The sequence below is a fragment of the Paramormyrops kingsleyae genome, chromosome 4, assembly GCF_048594095.1.
Source record: "Paramormyrops kingsleyae isolate MSU_618 chromosome 4, PKINGS_0.4, whole genome shotgun sequence".
NCBI lineage: Eukaryota > Metazoa > Chordata > Actinopteri > Osteoglossiformes > Mormyridae > Paramormyrops > Paramormyrops kingsleyae.
This window is the reverse complement of record NC_132800.1, coordinates 11,939,109-11,960,665: the sequence shown is the minus strand read 5'-3', so window position 1 is coordinate 11,960,665 and position 21,557 is coordinate 11,939,109. Positions and strand designations below refer to the sequence as shown.

The following is a 21,557-nucleotide window of genomic DNA, read 5'->3' as shown; positions in this document are numbered from 1 at the left end:
TCACCCCTGACCTGACGGCGGTGGTGGGTCCAGAGATCCCCAGTCAGTCAGAAACCGGCGGCCCAGATGTCAAACCAGAACCCATCAAGCGTCTCTGCCAGACTGAGGCAAAGGCCAAGCGGATCCTTCCACCAAACACGTCACAAGTGCTGGAAGTTACACCCCCCCGTGCTTGATCCACTGCCACGGAAACGATTACTCTGCATGGCCCCCACGGGCCAACAGAGTCAAGTAAATGGCCGTCTGCCAAGGTACCCGTTTTACAGTGCACTGTCAGCTCAGATTAAGCTGCGTCTTCCTCGTCCAGCGTCACACCGAAAAGGTTTATATTTAGCGATCTAATGAGAACCCTGCTCTGCATTCAGGTGAGTGTCAGCCCTATTGGAGCATGACGTTCCAAATGGCTTCATTTTCAACTTATACATTTAAACCACAATTTAACAGGAAGGCCCAGGTCACAGGTCATCTCCTTCTCAGAGAAGTCAGGACTTCTGGGGGAAATCTTAAAGCCACATCTCATTAATAACGAATCACGGACAGTGCGGATGGCGTGAGACCTGCATTAAGTCTCGTTCTGAGCAGCACCATTAAGATGCTTAAGATAACCTTACATTTCATATGCTGTCAAAAACTGCCAACATGTTACTCTACTGCATCCTGCGGGAAAATACTGACACGGTGATGTCTTGCATTAAGGCAGCATAATTAAAAACCAAGTCAGCAAATAATAGCACTATTTTGGCCCAAAGTTAACACACCTCCCTACCCCCCATTCACTACTCTATAGATGGAGGAGAAAGAGATAAAGAACCCTGTACTGTAGATGCTCTTGGTCATCAATTTGCAGGCACCCATCTCCATCAAAATGCCCCCCATGACCTTTGTCCCTTTGTCCCATCTTGACCCCATTGGTCATCAAACCAAAACGCTTGGAGATCCGTCCGTCACGTGAGAATTCCAGTCTGTTCTAAGCACATCCGGTCTTCAGAGTTCCTCTCCACCTTCAGGAAACACCTTGAGACGCATCGGTTCCATGAATTTAAAACTCTTATGTTGCACTTCTAGCCTTTCAATACTTTTATTAGGTTGTTACTTTGTTAAAAGATGATATTTAGCTGTTGCATAGTTGTTGTGTAGTTCCAGCTCCAATACTGCCTACATGTCTAGCCTAGTTGCACTTACGCCTGGGTGACTCCTTGACAGCATGTATGTTTGCTATTCGCCTCACTTGTACAACACTTTGGAATAAAGTGTCTGCAAAATATGTAACATGCAAATGCAAATACCCTTGACTACACACTCCTCCTCACTGATAAAATTTGGATTAGCTGCCATATTTAGCCGTTTTATTCCAAAGAGAAGCCTGTAGGGGCCAGTCAAACATCCTCTTTGGTGGTGGTAGGGGCTTAGAACAGACTTCTGTTGGGCAGGTGGAGAAACGTTGGTTCTTGGAAAGACAGAGTTCAGTTACAACAAAATTGAACAAGTGAGTGATCACTTACTAAAAACAGGAAGGAAATGAAAAACAGCCACAATACCAGCGGCAAGAGGCAGTGAGCAAATGCAGCGACGACCCTGCATGCCATCACAATCAGCTAAATCAACCGTAGCCAACATGGGGCGAGCAGGCAGTAGGGAGGGGCAGGGGCTTCTCCAATGCTGTCACCATGGCGATGCCTCCAAAACCTCCTCTCGTGACAGACGGGTGGCCTGAAGGGCCAGCGACCAGTGGGTGTGTCTACGTTCCTTGTCCCGAGTGTAGGGGTGGGCGGCCTGCTGCCAAGGCCCTTCCCTGCTCCCCCCGCTGGATTCCACTTGACAGCCCGATAGGGTATCTGAGCTTAGGACAATCACTCCGATTTCACAGTTTAATTGCTGCTAATCTGAGGAGAGACAGCCAATGCTAATGCGGTGACGCTCAGTCTGGGGCCGACAAGGGCAGGACAGCGAGGGCCGTCGGGGCTTCATAGGACTTTTCAAAGCTTCCGGCTCATGGCTCCTTAATTGCAGGGAATTGACAGCAAAGAGGATCCCTCTGAACTAAGAAGCTGATTTTTTTCCCCTTGGCCTTGCTAAGTTGCCGTCACACGCACCTTACCTTAAAGCCAGAGCCATGCTCCAGGCTCCAGTCGAGATTTACGTTTGTGTCTTTGTCCTGGGGAAATTGACACCCACCCATTTAAGGGACACTAAGGGTCCCCGTGACACCTTTCTGAAACAGTCCCCATTACCCCCCACGAGGACACCCTGACCAGGGCGACATCAGCTCACATCCAGCCTCTTTTACCCAGTTTCTACCACGACTGCCACGCCAACATTGGATAAGCGATTGACTTGGCTCATTTAAAGTCCGTCCCGCGACGGACCTTCACGCCGGATAAAGCCGACCGGGCCCGTCACGAATCTCCTGGGAAGGGTGTCTCCAGATGCCTGATTGAGGCACCTACTCAGAAAGTCTCGGTGGAAAAATATCGACAATGAGATTTGAACAAAAATAGAATCAAACGATCCTTCTGCCCTGGCCCTGACAGTTCAAACTCAGAAGGCACAGCACGGAGTGCTCACTCGCCATATTACCGGAAGACGGACCTTAGAAATGCACAGGCGCATTAGAAATGGGTTGTGATTAATTTGAAGATTAACTTCCCATTTTCCCTTTACCTCCAGCAACACTCTCGCCCTGGACGGAGACAGGAAATCAATGCAAGCTACTACCTTAGGACTTCATTACACTGCTGTCCCTGCGTTGCTCTCCATACGGTGTTTGGACCCATATATCACACATATCGATCGAGGAAGTGATGGACGTTAACTATATGTGGGACATATTGGTCTTCATAAGCATTGTCCCCTGTTTTGTTTTGCCTGATTGGGGATTTGAGTCTACAAACAGACCTATCATCCAGTTCATGACTTACCTGATGTTGTTTTTAAACGACTTTAAACTCTGGCTGAAATTAAGGTTTGTGTGAAATTAGGGCAAATGAAACAAGCATGGTTCAAATAAAAAACACTCTGTCTACCTCTTGTGAGTTCATAATTCTTACTTCTTTGTGGGGCAGGGCATAAGGGTAGCCATAGTCCACCCAGCCCTCAGGACCTCAGCAGTGGGCCCCCACCCACTACGCTATGAGAGTGCAACCACTCTCAGGACCTCAAACTGATAAGCAAGGAGAACTGCTGGTGAGAATCAGTGATGCCCCAAAATGGCCTCACCAGGGTTACCATGGCGATCCACTCTGCACTTCCATCGACCTCCCAGCTGGGGGCGGTGGTGTGGTGGGGGTTCCATAGTAATGCCGATATAGTTAATAAATACCCGACAGTGAACTTGGCATTTTGGAGAGTTTTGAACAGCTAAAGTCTTTCTTGGCCCTGCTGAAATTTTTATGCCGGGTGCCTTTGTTTTTTCCCTTGAGGTATTTCTCTTAAAGATGGATAGGAACACTGAATTCTGGGAAAGGTGGGGCACTTACAGTCCCTTGAAGGGGCTGGTCTGTCCTATGTGTCAGGCTCAATGTCTGCAGTGGTAGGTACCAACCAAATAGCTCCATATCATGCACCACCTCTTCAACGCCCTTAGATCTCCACATCCTGCCAAGTCTGCTCAGTCTGTCACACCAACAGGGCAAAGAAACTGAGCTGGTCATGTCCAGTTTTATGGAGAAAAAAAGCTGCCCAGAAAGTTGGAAGCTTCCGGGAGGTTAGTCCAGATGGTAGACAGGAGCATTTCAGCGATTAAAGGTGGGTAACAGGAAGTGGGAGTGGCTCCATTACTCTCCTACTCCAGACTCGGTCTTGCACACAGATCCACAGGGATCCCTCACATTCCTTGCTGCCATGACAACGCCTGCCCCCCCCCCAAGAAACAGGAAAACAAGATTATCATCTTAATAATAACAAGCTGGACACCAGCAGTCCCTCCTACCTCAAAAGGGGTGGGAGAGCTTCCCAATAGCTGATATCTTCACTGCATGAGGAAGGACTAATGATTCATCGGCTCAAGATGGGATAGGAGTTGAGGGGTGGGGTTCGAGCACTCCGCTCTCACACTGGATCATCACGAATGGCAGGTTGGACTGGGGCCACTGCTGGCTTAGGGATTTCCATGCCAAGATCCCCCCTGGCCCCAAATCTTTACACTGCCAATCATAAGCTAAAAGTTCTTCACAGGTTCTGTATTGAACAAGAGCTCAAGAGAGATAGACGGGACAGGAATGGAGGTGGTCACTGGTCACCCTGAAATTCTTCTCTGCAGGATCAACAGGCTCCAAACCATGGCTAGATTGGCCAAGTGGCTTATCCAGCATTTTCCTGGTGGGGCAATAAGTATGTGGGCCACCAAAACTTATCATGCCCTGCGCCCCTGGCTCAGCAAAAGTTACTGCGGGGCAATGGGGCCCCCAATGTCCGGGGCTGAATTTTGATCCCAGACCAGCCCTGCACCAAATGACGCATATAGAAATGCAACCGACAGCTGCAGCTGGTGCAGGGAGTAGAGTTTATCTACAAACAGTCCTGCATGAAAAATCCTGCAGACGAACATAACAAACATGGCTGACCCTGATTTGTTAGGGCCGCACCAGGCACCAAAATGCGATCTGCCCTTCAGAGACCTCATTAAGTTCTGACCTTTCAGGGTGAGAGACGCATTTGTGGTTGAAGGATCGACCAATATCTGCCTCTCCAAAGAAATTATGGCATCTCTTCACATGCAATCAGCAGATAAAAGCCAACAACGTCAGAAATGAAGCAGAAGTGAGGCCTCCAGACAGAATTCAAGTCACGCTGGGGAGGGGGCGGTCAGGCAAGCTTTTGAATGCAAGGCCAACACCCTCGTTGAGCAGAACATGGCTCTCCTGCTACTTCTTGCAGGTGGGCCATGGAGAAGGTGCTTCTGGGAAAGAGGTCCAATGCGGCGTGGGCACGTTTGAGCTGTTGTTCAGGAGATGGTGGGGGTATGAAGGTACCAGCACTCAGGCCATGCAGCATGTGAATGGTTAAGAAACGGCCTTTGACGTATTCAGGGGCTGTGCTACAATAAACAGGAAAAAGCAGCTCTCAGGAGAATGGAGCTTATTCTCTGCCTTTGGCGCTTCAGCACTGAAGTGCTGCGTCACACAGCCAGGCGACACCCACTCACCGGCCCCGAGGAGGCGAGACAATGACCGCTGGGGCTGAGGACCGCGGTGGCTTCACAGGAACGCAATCGGTGTATCCATGGAGACAGGGGGACTGCATGCTGTCTGCAGCACCCCCTGAAGGTCACTTCAAGCACTGGCTTGACTGGAGGTCTGTTTCTGACATGTTATTATTCCACCCGGACAACTGGCAGCTTCAGCCACAAAAATACTGGGGGAGGGGCAATGTGAACCAGAATGCACAAAGATAACATACATTAGACAGAAATATGTCCGCCATTTGCCTGTTTGTACAAGCACTGTTTCCATATTGATTTCCATGTACAGTGTCTGTGTCTGTCATGATCATTTGTCTCCTGCTCTCTGCATCTCCATTGCTGTGCTGATGCTGCTAACACCTAACCCCCCCCCACCCCCACCCCCCGGCCCCCGACGTGAACAGAACGCCTAATGAGCATCAGCAAGCAGACCTTCCTGTCCACAAGGCTACACCTCCGCGAACATCAATAACCCCCCCCCCCCCTGCCAAGTAGGTGAGCTTAGAAACGCCCATCCTGTACCATCCCAAACTGTCCACCCCCTCAGCCCCGGGTCATACAGCCTCCTTCTCCCCTTCTGTTGAGAGAGAGAGAGCATGGTGTTACAGACCACAGACCACCCATTTCCTGCCAGTGGGGGGGAGCCACTAGCGTGTTGCTATGGAGACCAACGAAGCATAAAAAATACTTTGATATAACAAATGATGCCTCTCTTTACACATATATGGTGCAACCTGCATCACGCTGTGAAAAGTTTGAGAAATCAATCGGCAGGCTATACAGGATCTCTGTGCTTCTTTACGCTTAATTTACACTCTCCCAATTCCGCTCCAAAGCGCATTTCTTTTAAGTGACGACACTGAGAGCCCCATTTCATGAACAATCACTAGATCGGGAGGTGGTGGTGGTGGGAGGGTGTTCTCATCACGCAAGCCACCCCCCCCCAAAGAGAAACAAACAGGTGGGCAGGTTTCAAGGATGGTGGGCTTGGTCACCCACTCTGAATACCGATGAGATTTCCCGCGCTCATTTTCATGAGAATCGCCCCTGAGATCCAATACGGTCAACAAACAGAACAGAAGCCTCCCCCAAACCAAACCGATGTTTCCCACAAACCAAATGAATGTGAGGATGACTGGCTACCTCCAAGCTGGTGGCTTGTGGCTCACAAAGCAGATTCAAACGCCAGATTTTCCTCTTCTGCAGATGAAAAATAACCATGACATTCTTCAAAACAAATCACTGAACAAGACGATCGACTTCATCTCCCTGCACATTCAGGTTTACTCAAAGAACAGATTCTTGCTTAAAGCTTTACCCAAAGCCCACAGACAGCGCGAGAAGATACAGGAACTCCTCAGGACCACCGGCTATGAGCCTGAACATGGATTCCAGTGTAAAGCAGTGCATCCTGTGGAGGGACGGGATTGATGCCCGATAGTCCAACAGCTTCTGAAAAGTGCGGTAGACGCCCCGCGAAGCTGCGGCGGCTGGCAGTGCCCTCATCAGCCTCAGCACGGAGAGTGGATGGGCTCAGAGGCAGCTGCTCACCACGCACCACGATCACAGGTGTGTCAGTGACTGAGAAAGACAGCACTGGGGGAGGGGGGAGCAAGCGGATTCTTGGCTGAGACACATATCCCATCCACATGCTGCCAGTGCGTTGTACACGGCGGCAGGTGTGTCGGTAAGTGAGACAGACAGCTCCCGGGGAGTGAGATGAGCGTTGGGCCCCACTGACAGACAGCTCCCGGGGAGTGAGATGAGCGTTGGGCCCCACTGACAGACAGCTCCCGGGGAGTGAGATGAGCGTTGGGCCCCACTGACAGACAGCTCCCGGGGAGTGAGATGAGCGTTGGGCCCCACTGACAGACAGCTCCCGGGGAGTGAGATGAGCGTTGGGCCCCACTGACAGACAGCTCCCGGGGAGTGAGATGAGCGTTGGGCCCCACTGACAGACAGCTCCCGGGGAGTGAGATGAGCGTTGGGCCCCACTGACAGACAGCTCCCGGGGAGTGAGATGAGCGTTGGGCCCCACTGACAGACAGCTCCCGGGGAGTGAGATGAGCGTTGGGCCCCACTGACAGACAGCTCCCGGGGAGTGAGATGAGCGTTGGGCCCCACTGACAGACAGCTCCCGGGGAGTGAGATGAGCGTTGGGCCCCACTGACAGACAGCTCCCGGGGAGTGAGATCAGCGTTGGGCCCCACTGACAGACAGCTCCCGGGGAGTGAGATCAGCGTTGGGCCCCACTGACAGACAGCTCCCGGGGAGTGAGATCAGCGTTGGGCCCCACTGACAGACAGCTCCCGGGGAGTGAGATGAGCGTTGGGCCCCACTGACAGACAGCTCCCGGGGAGTGAGATGAGCGTTGGGCCCCACTGACAGACACACACACACACACATTTGTATTCATATCAGGGGACCTTCCACTCATTTCTATGACCAAAACCCTAATCTCAACAATGACAACCTTAACCCCTACCCAGCCCTAACCTTAACCATAAGTAAACAAACAAAATACAAGACTTATTTCGATTCCAGGCACAGATATTTATAGAACTTTGCTTTTCCTTGTGGGTACTGAAAACACACAGACACAAAGTGATAATAGCCTCTGACATCAACCACCCCTTTTTGGGGAAAAAAAAAGCAAAGAGCAGGAGATGGCAAAAGAAACATCATTTCGGAAAACAGCATGAAGCGCAGTGTGGTGACCAGTAGGAGGCGATAGCATCAAAAAAAAACATCACTCACCACCTACACCCCCTAAGGGAAACTCCTACCGCACAGAACTTCCTAACCCCCTAATCAGTGAGACCCCCCCTACGCTAAGGGTCGTTTTAGTTTGAACTGGGACAAAATTCATCAAAAAGAAGGAGGCTCATTAGGCAGTGGCTGCCAATACTGCACACACATCCAAATTACACAGCTGACCTATTCCTTGCAGCTCACCCAATCTGTGAATGTGGGGAGTTGGACGATTCTCAAATTTAACTGCATGTAGCATCTTTTAAAAGAAAAAAGAAAAAACACGCAAAAACCCAATTACTATTATAGAGTTTGCCAGTGGAACTGACGCAATTCCAACAGGTATTATTCTCCTACTGAGGGAACAAACTTGTGATTCCAAAATAATTGAATAGTCTTGATATACACAGAAAAAAACAGATTGATGAGGAAAGTATGTTCCAATATAACTATTCTTCCTTCAAAGCTAACAGGAACAGTTAGCCTTAAAAAATAATTCACAGGAAAAGGTTTAAGGGGCACCTTGGGGAAAAAAAAGTGAAGAAAGTATTTTTTCCTGACATGCATCTGAAGCAAAAATCATATGCTAAGATCCTTTCTGGTCAGTCTGATTCTGGGCTCCTTGGCAGTCACCATTAGACTGATCTCTGCTCAGCTAATGATAGAAGTGTAAGGAGCAACATGCACCTGCAATGCAGTGGGACACCAACAGCCACTGCAAATATCTCCGCATGACTTCTGCCAGCCTACGGCCCCCAGCTTGTCTCGATAACTCCTGTACTTTGTGATATTCACACGACAAGGCTTCTCTTCTGGACTCCCATAATTCCTTTATGCCAGGAGAAGGCAAAGCAGCATCTGATGCGATGCCAGAGCACACACCAGACCCGTCTGGGCCTGCCAGCTACTGGCCGCGAAGCAGACGAAATGGAAATCGGACGCAACGATGTTCATCCTATTACCTAACGACACATATACATAATTCATCACGCAGCGTCCTGCCAGCACGGCTTGCCAAACAGCTAAAGCTAAGCAGGTCTGGATTAATTAATACTTGGACGCGAGACCTCCAGCAAAAAAATAAATAAAACAATGCTGAGTGTGTTGCTGGGATTAAATCTCTGGAGGCCCAAAGGACTCAGATCTCGTGGGAAAACTTGGGCCAAAACTGAGGAATCATCCCTATATGTTACATCATTCTACTGATCACCAAACTCACTCATGAGCAATTGGGTACAAGATGAACACCCTGTGTAGGGAATAAGTCCCAAAAAAACATGAAATACTAACTGAAGCAACAATTGAATCTCAAAAAACTGGAAGCGTTTTCACAATTTTGGCCATCAGCGTATATTTACTAATAAAATCCTGTGACAGATATGATTCAGTGATATAACAATGAGCACTTCTTTAATCCTCAATCTGATCACTGTTTTCGCATCCAGGGCACTGTTGATCACCCCCATCGCAGCCTCAACAGGGTAGCAGCTGGGTCATTCTCATAGACTCACTATCATAACACATCAATTTTATTCAGATTTTTTTAATTTGTAGAAGTATTTCAAAATTAGTAAAAGTATTTAATCAAAACCAGGGTAAGAGTTACAGAGATAAAATGGTAAAACTAAAAAAAAGAGCAAAGTATATCTTATCATTCATATTGATTATTTATTGTTTACAGATTTTAAAATGTTTTATCTAGTTTTGCATTATCTGATCTAAAAAATACGATCTACGATACGATAATGAACTCTACGATAATGAGTTTTTTGACTACCCATTTGGGAAGAAAGGTTTAAAAAATGAATTAAGTGCAAATGACAAACAAATGAAATAATTTTAATTTACTTAAGAAGCTGATGGTGTCCATTGCTTTACATAGAGAAACAAACACAATTTGACTGTAACTTTCTTTTTTTTCCTTTTTCGTAATTCTGATCATTGATTCATAAGAATCTGGCTACTTCAGGTCATCGGCACCTGCATCATCCCTGACAACCATACTCTCAAAGCCATCTTTTTTCACAGGACCCTTCACACGCTATGCTTATATGTTTATATTCTTTATATAAACATCCGAGATCAAACGACTCAACCAGGGTTGTCCAATAATGGATACAGTTATCCTGTTTTTCGGTTCTTCAAAGCCATTAGAGAACCAGACTAGTCAAGCTGGATTAAATCATCCAGGAAATCTGTGCGCTCCAATGGACACTAACTACAATTTTTTTTTTTATATATATATATATATATATATATATATATATATGAATTGAAAGTCAGAACAACGATCAGCAAGTGTATGATTGGCTACCGAAAATGACAAAAACGAGAGCACAGTCCTTCACTCTCAGCAGAGCAAGACCTGTTGTCGTGGAGAATTATGATACGCAGGTGAAGGACATGCATATGTTTTGTCTGCATCCATCACTATTTTTGTAATCATTTAATAAATACATAGCATGCCTAACAGTATTGTACGAAACCTCTTTAATGTGAATATATTTTCAAAACTCTTTGTATCACAAAGTCTAAAAACGTCAGGTCATGTATCTGTCTGAATAAATGAGCAGAGTAAGAAACCTATTATAATTAGTATTTAAGTGACTAAAAAAAATAATTTAGTTTGGTATAGTTCTGTATTTGAAACCTTTTGCACACTTGCACACCAGGTGGTACAACCAATGAAAAACCATCAAAACATTGTAATATGAATATGATAATACTTTTTGCTTTTAAAATTGTATATATAAACTTGATATCAAGGACAAAAGGAAAAATTGTGCAGGTGTCCAGGCAGACGTCTGTTTAATTTGAAATGAAAAGGCAGGTGGTGCAACTGCAATCAATATTACTACAAAGTATAATGCAATATAGGAATAGGAATTAACATTGATGAAGTGTAGACATTTAAATTGCTACTTTATGAAGGGTTTTATTTGGAAAATGTAATTCATTTGTATAACTCTTATTTTATCCAAGGACTAATGTTTTCTTGATGGAGTTCTGTTTTTTGTCTTATATAGTATTTTTCTTTGTATTTTTCATGTTTATGTGTCCCTGGTATTAAATTGTTTGTATTTGAAGTCTAGCATTATGCAATACAGTTCTATTGAAGAAGGAAATGCCCTCTTCTTAATATGGTCACACTGAGTTCCTCTCGTAAGAAAGGCACGGCCATGCTTGGACAGGCTTCCTGAGTGGACAGAGCTCTGGTTATATCTGTGGCCTAATCTTGTTTACATTGAATTAACTAGCTCTGAGCAGGTTTGAGCTAACAGATTGGTTGCTGTGACAACCAATCCAACAAGAGTTCCGAAGAACCAAAAATGTTGTCCTGGATGTTGTCAAATCGCCAACAGCTAAATCCGGATAACTCATTAATCCACGTACGAAGAACACCCCCCTGAAGGCAGCTATAGTGTTTCTATGTGCCAACAGGACACTCGCTGACCCTCCCAGAGCTCGCAAGGTCCAATGCTGCGTGTTGATCTGGGCTCGCCCCCTCTGCTGACCTCACAGGCAGTCCAGTCTGTGGATTCCCCTGCTGCCTCAAATGGGTTGGGTCAGCTTCAACTCGGACGGCCATCTGCGGCCTTCAGGAAGAGATACAGTCAGACCGGCAAATGAAACTTGACGCCCTGATGACTTCTGATTCATCCCCGACACCCCAAGCCGGATCCCCTCCCCCTTTCTTGGGGTTGCCATCCTCGCCCCTTAATTAAACTTGATGTTAATTGCGATGCCACTCAGCCAGGCTGACTCACCAGAGTGGGAAAACGGAGAGAGGCACAGAACAAGCCAGCAGCCACAACTCGCTTTGTTCCTGAAATTAAAGCAATGTTCCACTGTTTACCTTGGGTTAAGAACATGGTAGGTGTGCGCTGAGAGGGATTACACAGCACATTTACATCCTGATTTACTTAATTTCATCTCATTTTGACTAAAACACCCCAGACACATGCAATCAAAGCCTGTGAGAACTTGAGCGCTCAATTCAGTGAGTTGCTGCTCTTGAATGCATCATCCCAGCACAGAAGCAGGGCGCATTTTGGAAGCAGGAAGTCAATCAGTGACAACCTCATGGCGAATGTCTTACATTTAACACCATTATGCCAGGGAATATATTTGAATATTGTGCTGTACAGCTCTATCATAAATTTCGCATACTGTCCCCAAAGACACTGTTCATGCACTTAAAATGCACCGACAAAATCACGAAAACTGCATATGAAACACGTGGAGACCATCCTGCATAGTTCACTAAATGTCAACATATGGATTATATATTTCAAAATATGCTATGATATCCAGCAAAAAATGATCGATACAAGCAGGGGTACGGCCACAAATTTTAGGCCCCCTGGCAAAATGTCACCCGCCAAACAGTTAAAACTTACATTGTATCACGTTTTGTATTTAAGGGCCCCAGAATCTGCTATGGTTTCCATGCCCCTACTGTGCCCTGGATGTGAAAACAGTGATCAGGTATGCATTTCCTGCATTATCTGCCACATACGTTTGAGACTGGCAAAGGGGTTCGACTCTTTGGAACTCCGAGGGCAAAGAGAACAGCAGCAACGTCTGACGTCTCATGCTGTTGACCCGGAGACCGTCTCCATGTCCATGTACCGCTCTATGCTCACACGTGTGCTTTTAGCTGTGCTGGGGTCTTTTTGCATGTGACTCATCATCCACATGGGTTTTTTTTTTTTTTTGATTGACTGCTCACTCTTGGCACATGGCTGCAGACAAAATGACTGTTGAATCAGTCTGTTTCAGAGAAGGAAAAAATGAAAAATGAAACGAATGATGCGATCCTTCTTCCATTGGCAGGTTGATGTTGTTTACTGGCAGGACCTGCTAAGAGCTACTGTTGACCACCCCCCCCCCCCATTTTACTTTTAAATCATCATCAAAGGAAGATAAGTGCTCCTAACCTTAAAGAGCTTTGCGACGTGCTGTTTTTATTGTATGACTACCTTTCTTCATCTGCGAGCTACTTTCATAATCGAATCGGTAATGGTCTTGGCCGTACTGGCCGTTTGAGGATCTCTGATGGATGCAACAACATTACTGATTCTCATGGAAAAAAAACAAAAAAAAAGTACCCAGACGTTTCTTTCAAGTCTGAGCGCAGCACAGAACAGCAAGCATTTCATTTGCATAAACTGCTATTATTGCCTTCTCATGTTTATTACCCCAGGCTTTTGATCGAACCCACGCTGCCTCCCCAGGGCACAAAAAAACACAGCAAAACAAAAGACAATATTCCAACGAACTGTCAGCAGGTTTTGAGAGGCTGACACTGAAGTGACCGCAGAGTCTTCAGACAATTCTACCATTTGTTAAAATAAAAACACACGGTCCCTTTGATATATTATATAACTACAATGTTGTGTAAAATCAATGAGGCAATTGCAATGCGAAAATGTTGTCATTAAATCACAGGTCATATAGAAAAATGAATTTCATTATTACTATCAGGGATGCATCATTTACAATTTCCTAGGCAGATCCTGATTGCTGATTTTTTTAAAGCCTGAGCTACTGATACCGATCCTAGCTAATTCAGATTTTCTTATAATAATAATAATAATAATAATAATATTTTTTCTAATAATTAGCAGACTTTAATGAACTTAGCTTTCTGCAAACAAAATATTTTTAAATAATCTTTTCAAATAAAAATGGCTCTGCAAGTTTCAAATTAAAATGGTCATTACAAATGTTTTGATTCACATCTTACACACTGCACACTTAATGTCTTTGTCTCACACTGTAAAGAATCTCCAAACAACAGGCATGTTTCCCATAAGTATTTGACCTCACCCATCACACAACATTAGTGGGGATAGGGAAGGTGAGGGGCAGGGGACAGGACTGCGGATGCAAAGTAAGTTGGGACTTGGGACTTTTCCAAATGTTTTTCGTACAAAGGAAAATTTATCACTGGTCAATAACTGCAAACGTCTGAACTCCATTATTGAACAAATAATGAATTTTTGCGTCAGTCAAAAGCGTTTGGTTACTTCAGAGTGTGTGGCTGAGGAGAATGAGCTCACACATGTATGCATAGCCAGACATTTCGTGTGTTTGCTTGTGGGTGCTAAAGTGGTTAAAAACCTGCGTTGCTGTTGGTTGTACGACCAGCATCTTTGCAAAGTTTGGAAATTACAGTAGATAATTTGCAAATTGTTTTTCACAAACACAAACCATTCTCACACAATTAGACCTTTTTTGAACCAGTTCATTCTCATCAGCCATTGCCGCACATTCCATTTATTCGACAGCGTAACCGACTTGTACATGGGCCGTGTGTTTTTTACCATGTGTCACAAGTACAATATTTTTAGGAGTTTGATGGTACACAGTGTTTGTTTTTCCACTAAGTTAGCTAACTGCTTAAAAATTATCAATTGGATTTTTCGTTCAAGATCTAGGCACAAATTGACTGAGACAGGTAATTGACCAAGAAGTGAAATGTACAGACAATACTGTGATGTTGTCCATTCATCTTTTGTAACCACTTATCCTATTCAGTGTTGGGGGGGGGGAGTCTATGGGCACAAGGCAGGGAACAACTCAGGATGGGGCACCAACCTATTGGAGGGATGTTCACACACCCCTATAGGCAACCTGGTAACTCTATTTAACCTCAGAATATTTCTGGACTGTTGAAGAAGCCCCACAAATAGCACGTGGCGAACATGCAGGCTCCACACACATGGAGCCATGGAAGACTCGAACCCAGGTCCCAAAGGTGTGAGGCACCAGTGTTAACCACTGCACCACCTAAACATGCAAGCATCATGAGATAGGCGCTTGCTGGTCTGTTCTGTTATTATAACAATAGGGTAAAGTAGTGCATTTGTACCTGGGCATTCAATCGAAGCTCATTTTAGCGTAGAAAAAATGACAACATTGTAAAAGACTAGGGCTGGCGGTAGCTTATATCGAATTTTTACAGTTGATATTTTTTTCAATAGAAAATACAGAGTGAAACAATAGTGTTAATCTCCATTTACTTTAGTTTTCTGTTAATATTAGGGCTCTTTTAAAGATTCTTAACAGAAACCAATAGCATTTCTTCTTGGTTGTAAGCAGCGTGAGAGCTTTGGTTGTGATGTTACACAGAATCCCAGAATTCCCAGCCACAATCAAACCATTCAGTTTGTTATGGGGAAGCTCATGGAGGAGCCATCAACTAATCATTTTAACAAGTTCATTTTGTTTTAAAACATTGCTAAAAAATATTGTAATTTGCAATATAAGTTTTATTTTGTTGAAGGCTAATACCTTAATATGAGGGTTTTTTTAGTTGTTAAGCACATGTTTAATGGTTCTCAGGCTTTTTGGAGCTACTTGACAAATAGGTATTAGTTTATTTTTTGTTCATAAACAATCATTCTGTTTTGAGAGCAATATCATAAACTGAAAAAAAGAGTCCTGCTGGACATAGTGGAGTGAAACCTTGTGAGTCATATTCAAAATTAATTACATTGTTTGGCAGTCCAACCAAATTAAAATATTTTTAAATTAATAAACATTGGTAATGTATGTCATCATTGTAGAATGCATACAAGAGAAAGAGTATCATAACCTCTGTAGCGGGGGCCAAACGTGTTACCCTGGACACAGGGGGTGCTCGGTCGAGGACCACTGAACTACTTGATCAGCTCGTAAAATTGACCATATTTACACTGATTAGTCAATTGTTGGTCAGTGCCAATCAGAGAGAAAATTGGCCATTTCCGGTCACTAGCTGATCAATCAGTGCATCCTTCGTTACTACTATTACTAATACTGCTATTGCAACTATTATTGTTAGGTCTATTAGTCCTGCTCCCCGCAAATTAGCAGGTAATCCACAAACTACCAGACTTACCTACCAGGTCGGGCCATCTTCTGCATCCAGCCTTGGTCCATCTGCAAAGAGAGATGGGCAAGGGTATGAATGGTACACCTCAGCAATATGGGGACTTGCCTAGATGCAACTTAAATGTCCTCAGAGAAAAGTGCCACACACTGTGTAATACCTCACTGCAAAGCGCATTCAGTCATTAGTAATAGGGATGCTCATTTCGATTAATTTTCCCAACCGACAACCGGCGTTCGTTAACCGAACATTAACCGTTAACTGATTAGATTAGAATATTAAATTCCTCTGGGGTCGGCGGTCCCGCCGGCGGGATCTGACAGAAATTTCGCCAAACCATTTAAATAACTCTGCGAGGTTTTATCATATACACATTTAAAAAACACCCTCAGAAACCTTGGACGGTCTACTTTTCAAATATATATATAGGTAGAAACTAAATATATTTTTATAGCTTCGTGATACGAATAGAAAGAACAAGAGTGACTGACTTAAGCGTCTGCGTCTCGAAGCAGCTCTGATCGCCATCCCACTTGCAAATTGCGCTATTCGCATGATAACAACATGATAATCCGACAGTTAGTATTGGATAAAGAAATATGTGAATACGCCCATTGTAACCGAAATAAAACAAGAGCACATGTCTGGGTAGTGTTTACACCGATCGGCTACAATATAGCACACGGATACGTCTCTGCCTCTGAAGCTTTGCGCCAATGTTTCCATTTTCAGCAGCAAAGCTCGTACCTGTGTTCATGGCTCAGTGGGCTAAGCCTGTGTGCCTGTAATCACAGTCGCCGATTCAAACCCAGTGTATTTAGAACGTGAAAAGCGATCTTCAGCTGAGATGCCACAAAACTTCATACTACTACTAATAATTAAAATATATATAAAAACATTTTAAACCGTTTAACTGATAGTAATATTCGGTCAAAATTAATTATTTCGGTTAACGGTTAAACGGTCAAAAGGAGCATCCCTAATTAGTAATGTTAATTTTGTGACCTGTAACCATTTAAAACATTAACAAAGCGAATCCTTTGTGATTCCAACGTCAACGTTTGTGATATTTAAAATAATCTTTTCAAATAAAACTGCCTCACCTGGTCTGGCATACCCTGAATAACGTGCAGCTTAGCAACATGTGGAGAACGGAGCTCAGGGAACGGACCTTGTAGGACCCACCACTAGATGCCCCTCACCCTCAGGAAAGAGTCTGCTGCTGATTCTCCAAACACGACGTGGTCAGCAGAATCGCTGGCCAGGTTTTTGCCCACCCTTTTATCCCCATTCCCTCTGAAGCTTTGCTGGTGGAGTGCCCAGTGCACTCGGACCTCTGTACGATCTCTCATAAAGCAACTGGGTGCATACACAGCCTGGACGTATGGCTAGGTAAGGATGAATCCAAGGGCCCCAAAGCGACAAGGGCCCTAAAAAATGTAGGTTATCATTGAATTGGTCTGGGTTGGGGGCCAAATAAGGTAGGCTTTTATTGGGCCTAACATTTCTAGCTGCAACCTGGCCTTCACACCAAAAGGTTTAGTCTGTGGACCCTGAACTGGCACGAGGATGGGGTTCGAAAACAAGCTAAGTAATTCAGACTGATTAAAAACTCACTCCTCGTTTAGGTGGGATAAGAGGCAAATGTTGCAACGCTTGCTATGTAAGTTTCATACCACATCCGACATTTTAAGTAATTCAAGTAAACTGATCAACAAGTTAATGGTGCATAAGTCCATAATGAGTTCCAGGTCTTAATTGCTACTCTTACAGGCACAGAGGGGCAGAGAAGCCCACTCCCCCTAGCCCTCTTGTCCAATCAGCCTCAAGTAAATAAACAAAAACAAGTGAAAACCAAATCACTGGTATTCAAGGTCAAATTCGCCTCTTGAGGACCCGAAACCAGAGCAACAAAAAGTATCCTGGGATGATCCCGATGTCTGGAAGGACACAAGCTCCAAAGACATAATCAAGGCAGGAGCTAAACAGAGCCATTAGAGGGGTCTCTTCACACAACCTCAGCCCCTCCCAGAACATCGACTTTCTGCCGGAGTTGTTTATTTTAAAGGGGGGCTGTGGCAGTGCTGTCAGCAGGAGCCCAGCTTAAAGAGGGGGTGTCCCTCCACAGGCTGGTGGCTGTGGTTCTATCTTAAAGAGGATGCCTCCGCAGAACGGGCACATGCCAACAAACCAGGGAGAACTGAAGCATACATGGGCAACCAGCAAATACCTATACAGTGCAGATTTACCTTTGAACAAGTGCTTTGCAGTACACATGCAATTAATAATCCGTAAGATGGAATATTTCATGTTTCTCAGCCCTTTCAGGATGACGACACACACATTTAGAGTCATTAAGAGTTGTTACTGACACGGTGAGCAGAGGAAATGAATTTGTCACAAAAAAGACGGCACCTTAAAACTCAAGGGGGGTAATTACAGTCACACACTCGCAGGAGAAGCTAAAGGGCTGGTAAATGGGGGGAAAAGCCTGCTATGCAAGATGCCTTTCATAAGTTATTTTCTTACCAGATGAAACACTTTTCAAGTAATTTATTGGTCAAAGTCAGAGCTGATTTATTAAGGAAAAAACATATGCCTAGTTAGTACCGAACAGCAGGGAACGAAGTAGGCAGGTGATTTCAGTAACACTTTACTTAAAACTGTCATCTATAGTGCACTATAGATACCTTTATAAGGCATTATAATGGTTGGTATAACAATTATGAAAGCATTTCAGCATCTTCTCCTGACAGGCATAAGGCATTATAGTGCTTCATAAGCTCAAATGAAGCTCTTCTCTATAATGTATTATAATGGTTGGTATATAAATTAAGGATGCTTTTTGAATTTCAATATGAAGATATCTTTAATGCATTATAGACGAGAGCTTCATAAAGCATTCATAATGCATAATAAACATGGCTACAATGTGTTTTGTCTTTTTATAAATACAGTGGTACCTCAGTTCTTGAACTCATTAGAACTCGAATTTCAACCAGTTAAAAAAAAAAATGACCTACAATTCGATCTGAATCTCAGAAGTCGAACTGTGAACATCAACCTAAGATAACTTGTACGCGGGGGAAATGAGTCACACGGCACTTCTCTCAGCGGAAACAAAGGGTAACGCAGGGACAGGACTGAAGCGATCGGGAAACACTGGGTTTAATTGAGAACAGGGAGAACAACCCAATGACGTTACAATGACCGAACTGGGGATACAAACTGAAATGCGGACTAAATACAGAGGACTAATGACAATAACCAAAAACAGCTGATCACACAGGGATTCCACACGAGGTAAATGAGGGGGCATGGCACACAGAAGGAGTGGACAATTGGGGCAGGACAGGGGTAGTTTTGGGGTACATTCTTTATCGTTTTGGAAGCCATTAAGAAAAACGTGCTCTTGTTGTTTTATCCTGTTCATTTTGTGTTTAAACGCTAAAAAAATAAACATATTCAGGTGTAATTTTTTGGGGCCGGGAACCAAATAATTGGTTTTACATTACTTCTTAGGGGGAAAATTTGATCAGAACTCTTGATCAGGATTCTAACCCGAGTTCTGAACGGATTAAGTTCGAGTTCTGAGGTACCACTGTATTTATAACCATATTTATAATGCTTTAAGAATGCATTATAATGTGTTATGAATGTATTCATAGATTCTTATGGACAGGGCATTTATGGAAAAGTGTCATGATTTCTAATAATTATGGCTGGGGAATTTACTGCCTTAAGTGGTTGTGTTAGTTTTATAGTCATAATGCAATACCATTTCTTTGACTGCATTTATGCCAGGAGTATTTTGTTACCCAATAGAGAGAATAGTATGAGCAAAGATTTTAATACAGACTGATAATATTCTTTCCTGGGTTTAAACAATGTGAGAGTTTAGGTCATGATGTTGCATAGAATCCCAGAATTCAGTACTAAAATCAAAACTGCTATGGGGCGGGGCATGACACAGGCAGAGATGAGGGTGATGATCCATTTGCGGCTCACGAAAAAAACAGGGGTTTATTTAATACAGTTAAAAACACAAAGGGGAAAATATGTCAAAACAAACAGACCACAAGGGATCAAAACAAAAACAGGAAAAACCACAGATGAACAAACTAAAACAGGGCTCTTTAAATCTGGACCTCGATTCCAAATCCAGGCCTTGTTTTCAGTTCTCCCAGGTAGTTGGTTTAATAATTACTGATTCTGATTGGTCAGAGGCTTCACACCTGACTGACCGGTAAAGGAAGGTTGGAAAACCAGCAGTGCTCGGACCTCGAGGACCGTGATTTGAATAACCCTGAACTAAAGAAACCATAACTCAAAACAACTAGGGAGGACTAGGAAGACCAAATAGATAAACATCAGCATAGGCACCTAATACAATGACTGACAAAAAAAAAGCAAAACGAAGGCAAGGACTAAAATACACTGATGACTGGAACTAACAAGGATGGACAGGTGCAGAACATAAGACAATCAACCAATCACTGAAGGTGCAGGACAACGAGCAACAGATGGGCAATTAACACAGGCACTGGAGAAACAGACAAGGCACAGGCGAAATAACTAATACTAATGAGCACAGAACTAAGAAACCTACACAAAATAAAACTGAGAAAACAAGGAGGTAGTACACTAGAAAAAGAAACAAGAAAACAAAATACAACCAAAGCACAAGGAAGGCAAACCTAGAACGGGAAAACTTAAAAAGGAAAACAGAAAACATTAGTGAACAAATCAATAAAGACAAAATGACAGATGAAACTGGCTTCAGCCAGTCTCAAACCCATGGCCACAAACCCCATGGATTCTCAGCCACACACTCAACCCCCTAAGCTACACGGCAGCTGAAAAAACAGGGAAAACACCCAAGGGCGAAGGACAAAGTGGAAAGGACAGGGTACAGACCCTGACACAAAAAAGTTAGCATCTCAGGGAAGAAGATACCTGGTTTAATTCATTTAAGAAATGCCAGATGGAGGCATACATAAGATAAAAATATTATTTGCGATATTTATTTTACTGACGGCTTATATATTAAAGGTCTTTCTTGTAATAAAGTGTACTTTGAGTTGCTGTCAGACCTCTTTTTAAGGCCATTTGCCAAACTGATTTAAGATTTTAGATGAAATACATGGTCAGGATTAAATAGTGTTTTGATCTGTCTGTTGAGTAGGCCTCCGTGTGACTATATGTACATGTGGTAAACGCCATCAATCGCCAAGGTGTATAATTTTAAAAAATAATGCTTAACATCCCTATTTATAATACAATACCCTCTCTTTTCTTTTTGCCATCTGTTCAACCCTTTTTGAAAGCTTTGAAATTCAGCTTACACTTGCTTGCAAGCAGTATTTCTGTTACAAATTAATAAATTGTACTTCACAAGTTTAAGTTAAACCATTAGACAAATATTAAAATATGGGTCATTCTGTCAAACTTGAAAATTTTTAAAAAAATTAAAAATAAATGGGTATGGTGAAATACAGTGATTTACTTTCTAATTAAATTAATTTGTACGATAAGATGCATACTTTTCCACACTTTTTAAAATTAGTTTTGTCATTTTTTCCATCATGTAACTTTTGCCCTGGATTTGATAAAATTCCTTTATTACGTAAGTACATAGTAACATAACAAAATTGATTACCAAAAAGGCAAAACTGACAGTTTAGACAATGAAGTTGTATAATTCGAGTCTTCAAATAATTTTTTAAAATGAGAGAAAATTGATATGTT

The 21,557-nt window shown here is 43.6% G+C and overlaps 1 protein-coding gene across 17 annotated transcripts in view; it reads right to left on the bottom strand.

The window, feature by feature from the left end:
• The window catches only part of LOC111857641 (uncharacterized), a 141,367-nt gene that overhangs the window by 49,596 nt on the left and 70,214 nt on the right, over positions 1–21,557 (bottom strand). For 14 of the 17 annotated variants that reach the window (XR_011989901.1, XR_011989900.1, XR_011989902.1 and 11 more), the window contains one exon: positions 15,819–15,859. The exons of 1 other annotated variant lie outside the window; for it this stretch is intronic. Coding sequence is in view for 3 of the 16 variants with exons in the window: in XM_023838731.2 (XP_023694499.1) it covers positions 15,819–15,859 (41 nt within the window). In the remaining 13 variants the exon portion in view is untranslated. The remainder of the gene's footprint in view (positions 1–15,818; positions 15,860–21,557) is intronic. 2 more of the 17 variants (XM_072710656.1, XM_072710657.1) reach the window with 1 other exon arrangement.